Here is a 5,198-nt window from a genome sequence, read left to right as displayed (position 1 = left end):
GTTTTAGATAGGGTCTCACTGTGTGCCCTAGGCCAGCCTGGAACTCACAGTGATCTTCCTGCCTCAGGATACCATTGAACCTATCCTTTAAGCTTTTTTGTTGTTTTGAGACAGGGTCTCACATAGCTCAGGCTAACCTGGAACTTCCTAGGTAGCTGAGGATGACCTCTGACCCTCCCACCTCCATCTCCTGAGTGCTAGGATGAGGGGTGGGCATGGACACCACACCTGGTTTATGTAGTGCTGGGTATTGAGCCTGGGGGACTTCATGCACGCTAGGCAGTCACTCTACCAATTGGCCCCAGTCCCCAGATAGTTCTGAATTTCTCATTGATCCTTGAAAAGCACAGGGACTTAACTGATTTTTGGTAACTAAACTCTCCCAACATCTATAACAAGGCTGGCACACAGTAGGTGCTCACCCGGTATTTGTGGAAGGGATGAGTTTGTGTTTTACTGAGCAGTTAGCGTGTGTCAGGCACAACTGGAAGCACCACGCTTGTGTTACAGGACCCACATGGGGGCAAGACAGCTGCCCCTCGTTACTTGGGGTAGATACTGGCTCCAAGAGTCCCCGAAAACACCAACATTCACAGTTGCTTCCTATAAATGGCAGAGGGTTTAACCATCCTCAGCACAAGGCTTCTACCCCTGAGCCACGGCCCCAGCCCCTCACTGGAGATTCTACACTCTTAACTCCACCACTGAGCCATGCCCCTGGTTTCATAGTTTTTATTTATTTATTTTTAAAGAATTATTTACCTATTTTATGTATATAAGTACACTGTAGCTCTCTTCAGACACACCAACAGAGGGCATCGGATCCATTACAGATGGTTGTGAACCACCATGTGGTTGCTGGGAATTGAACTCAGGACCTCTGGAAGAACAGTCAGTGCTCTTAACCTCTGAGTCATCTCTGTAGCCCCAAAGATTTTTGTTTTTAATTACCAAAGGAGTGTGAAGAGTTCAGGTAATCCAGAAATGTTTGTTAACAAGGATCAATCAGCCTTACCTTCCAGAATTTTGCCTATGTCTTTCCATTTATGGTATCATATGCCAATCAAATATATATTTATTTACTTAAAAAAAATTCTGCCGGACAGTGGTGTCGCACGCCTTTAATCCCAGCACTTGGGAGGCAGAGGCAGGTGGATTTCTGAGTTCGAGGCCAGCCTGGTCTACAGAGTGAGTTTCAGGACAACCAGGGCTACACAGAGAGACCCGTCTTGAAAAACAAACAAACAAACAAACAAACAAACAAAAATTCTGAGCATCCTGGTGCGGCTAGTGACCTAGATGGTTGTTATGCAAATGATATGCAATTTGTTGTTGAAGAGAAGAGAGGGGGCTGGAGAGATTGATCAAAGGGTAGAGCTTTTCCAGAGGACCCAGTTTTGATTCCCAGCACCCAATGGCAGCTGACACCTGTAACTCATGTCCTAGGGGATCTGATGTCCTCTTCTGGCTTCCGTGGGCACCGTACATATGTATAGGCAAACTATACAGCTATGCACATACAGCAAAATTTTAATTTAAAAAAAAGAGAGAAGGGGAAAGAAAGACTAAAGAGATGGCTCAGTGAGTCAAGATACTGTCACTAGCATGATGGTCGGGAGTTCAGTTCCTGGAGCCTGTATGACAGATGATAGAGTGACCTGGCTCCGGCAAGTCATCCTCTGACCTCCACAAACCCACTGCGGCAGGAGCATCTTTGCCAATAAATAATAACATTATGAGTTGGGGGGGGGGTTATGGTATCTCAGCACTAGGGAGGCAGAGGCAGGGTGAACTCTGTGAGTTCAAGGCCAGTTTAGTCTATATAGTGAGTTCTAGGACAGCTACAGAGAAACCCTGTCTGGGAAAAAAAAATTTTTTGAGACAGATGCAGTGGTTCACATCTGTAATTCCAGCCCTCAGAAGTTTAGGCGGGAGGTTTGTGAGTTCAAGGCTTCTCTGGGCTCCTGAATGAGCTGTGGGCCATTGGAGCTATGTAGTGAGAGCTCGTGTCAAAAAAACTGCTTAGTGGGTGGGCTGCTCTTGCAGGGGGTCTTGAGTTCAGTTCCCAGCACCCTAACTGGGAGGCTCACAACCTCCTGTACCTCCAGAGGACCAGACACCTCTGGCCTTCATGGGCACCTGCACACTCATGTAGAGAGCCACACAGAGACGTATAAATATACATAATTAAGAAATAAAAATAAGTGTTTTTTGAAAAAGGAAAGAAATACCAGCGAGGTGGCTCAGGGGGTAAAGCCACTTGCTGCTGAGCCTGACGACCTGCGTTTGACCCCTGGAACCTCAGATAGAAGGGGAGGAGTCTCCCAAAGGTGTCCTCTGCTCTCCAAAGGTGTCCTCTGGGCCCCAAAGGTGTCCTCTGGTCCCCAAAGGTGTCCTCTGCTCTCTACATGCACGTGATGGCACATGCCACCCACCTCGTGTATAATGATAAAACAAAGAAGGGAAAGTAATAGAAGAGAAAAGAGAAGGGAGGGAGGGCAGAGCTTAGCTCAGAGCACTCACCGTGTACCCACGAGGCCCTGGGTTCCTTCCCCAGCACCACACAAGCCAGGCACAGTGGCGAACACCTATCATTTCAACACTCAGGAGGTAGATGTCGGAAAATCAGGTGTTCAACGTCATCCTTGGCTACACAATAAGTTCAAGTCTAGCCTGGGCTACATGGAACCCTGTTTCAAAAAAAAAAAAAAGAGTCTTTTATTTCCTCTTGACTTTTTGAGACAAGCTCCCATGTAGTCCAGGCTGGCCTCCTAATCATTACTTAGCTGAGGATGACTTTGAAGTCAGGATTCTCCTGCCTCAACCTCCCAAGCAAATACAAGTGTTAAAGATGCCCACCACTACAGTTCTGCCATCCACTGTGGTGACACTGGCCATTCCCTGGCAGTACTGAGGGCAAGAGAAGCAGCTGTCTCCAACATCTACCCCTCAGTGACCCCACTACGCAGCAGGGAGACCACAGGCATGGTCGTCAAGAACTCCCTCAGAGTTTTTCTACATCCTCCTCCCTCCTCCCTCCTCCCTGGCGACCTGGTTCTCCTCTCAGTACCAAATCTGGGCCTTTGGCACAAAGTGGATTAGGCAGCTGCCCCAGGAGGACTGGCCAGGTCATGGCCCTTGGCCGGTGCCTGCCACACCCACCCTAGTGCCCAAACAGGGCCCCAGATCTTCTGTGACTCGATCCCTCCAAATTCCGGTGATCCGCCCCGGTTCCAAATTGCCAAACGATCCCAGGTCCAGTGGCAGACTGAGCCAAGCCTCAACCAGGAAGGGCCTCTGACCGACTAGGACGCCATCGCCACCAACCATCTCGGAGATCAGCCTAGGATGAGAATGCCATTGACCTGGTGCAGCTGGTTCCTCCTCAGTGGTGAGCGAGAAGGGGGTCCCCCACCTCATCAGCCCACTCCCTGTACCTCCAAGAGCCTCAAGACAGAGAGAGGAAGCCCTGGCAGGGAGAGGGAAGGTGTTAGCCTTCTGCAAGCATGCACTATAAGGAGAGCAATTTTGCTTCCCTCTGGAACAGTTTGTTTTTAAGAGGAGACCTGTAGGGCAGTCTGGAGAGTGCCACCAAGAGATGTCAGCAGGGAGGCTTTAGAGCAGCCAGAATAAAGCAAGCCACAGAGCTGACTAGTGTCAGAGCTTCCAGACTCTTGTTTGTGGCTTGGTGTGGGTATCTTTGAGGTAAAGTCTCCTATAGCCCAGGTTGGCCTCAAACTTACTTTGTAGTTGAAGATAATCTTGAAGATCTGATCTTCCTGCTCCTCCTCCCCAATGCTGGGATTTCAGGTGTGTCCTCATGCCAGGTTTATGGGGTGCTGGGGGTTGAACCCAGGATTTCACAGGCACTCTACAGAATGAACTACATCCAGAGCACCCTTATGTCTCACTATTGCCCGGGCTAACCTGGAATTCTCTCTGTAGACCAGGCTGGCATTGAACTCACTGAGCTCTGCCTATCTCTGCTGGGATTAAAGGCGTGCACCAGAATTATGGAGATTATTCTGTTGTAGTTGTTGAGACAGGCTCTCATTATATAGTCCAGACTGGCCTCAAACTTGAGACAATCATTGTGACTCAGCTTCCTGAGTGTGACCACCATGCCTGGTTTTTGCTGCTCAGCCCCAGGTTACTTAGCTGTACATAACTGGGCCTAGGTGACAGGATTAGCCAGAGGTCCTCAGAAGCAGGGTTAATTAACATCTACCATTTCCCTACTTCAAGTTCTTTCCTCTTGTCAGCAACCACTGTGAGAAAGATGTTCACTTATGACCCAACTTTCTAGAGAGGAGACCCAGGGCTTGGAGAGGGGGCTTTCTGGCCAGAGACTCATAGCACAAGTGGCAGAGCTCCGCCTTAAGCCCAGAACCTGCCACAACCATCTGCATCCTTTCAACTGAGAAGACACAGAAAGCCAGGCCAAGCCTGCAAGTGTGTCTCCTGTGAGAAATGCCAGTGCCAAGGGTCAGACAAGCAGGGTTAAGAAGGAAGAGTGAGGACCAGCTCTGCTGACTGGGACTTGTCTGTCTGCGGAGAAGGAGTGGGGGACGCTCAGGATGTGGCTCAGACTGTCGGGTGCTCCCCTAACATCGGTGAAGCACTGGGTTTGATCCGCAACACTGCACAAACTGGGCGTGGTGTTGTGTGTCCAGAGTCTCACCACCCAGGAGGTGAAGGCAGAGAAATCAGAAATTCAAGGTCATCCCTAGCCGTATGTCAAACTTGAAGCCAGCGTGGACTATCTGAGGTCATAGATGGGGGGTCGGGGGGTGAGATGACAAAAAAAAAGATGGAAAGGAAAGAGAGGAAGAGACTTCACATATCTCTGCTCTCTATGTGAGGATCGTTGGGCATACAGAAGGAGTACCCCAGACTGGGTCGAGAGGCTTGGACAGGCCCTGATGTTTGCACAAGGTCACAGACACAGTTGGCTCCATGAATGGAGTGGCCTGTCTGAGTTTCAGCCTGGTGCCTCTCATGGAAAACTTTCTGTGTCCCACCTTGGTCTGCAAAGTAGTGGCCAGGCAAGGCGTCAAGCCAGGTGGCAGGGGCTGGGGGCGTGGCTCAGGGGTAGAGTCCCTGCCTAGAATCCCCCAGTGAGGGGCTGTGGGCGTAGCTCAGGGGTAGAGTCCCTGCCTAGAATCCCCCAGTGAGGGGCTGGGGGCGTGGCTCAGTGG

The 5,198-nt window shown here is 50.1% G+C and overlaps 1 protein-coding gene across 1 annotated transcript in view; it reads left to right on the top strand.

Annotated features, from left to right (window-relative positions):
• The first annotated feature begins 3,200 nt into the window (after positions 1-3,200).
• Ceacam16 (carcinoembryonic antigen related cell adhesion molecule 16) overlaps positions 3,201-5,198 on the top strand; it is a 9,089-nt gene continuing 7,091 nt past the window's right edge. The window contains exon 1 of the mRNA XM_028778667.1: positions 3,201-3,391. Coding sequence (XP_028634500.1) covers positions 3,349-3,391 — 43 coding nt within the window. The 5' untranslated portion in view covers positions 3,201-3,348. The remainder of the gene's footprint in view (positions 3,392-5,198) is intronic.

Source organism: Grammomys surdaster, unplaced genomic scaffold (genome assembly GCF_004785775.1).
Source record: "Grammomys surdaster isolate TR1022 unplaced genomic scaffold, NIH_TR_1.0 339, whole genome shotgun sequence".
Lineage (NCBI taxonomy): Eukaryota > Metazoa > Chordata > Mammalia > Rodentia > Muridae > Grammomys > Grammomys surdaster.
The sequence above is the reverse complement of the archived record's forward strand: the minus strand, read 5'-3'. Positions and strand labels throughout refer to the sequence as shown.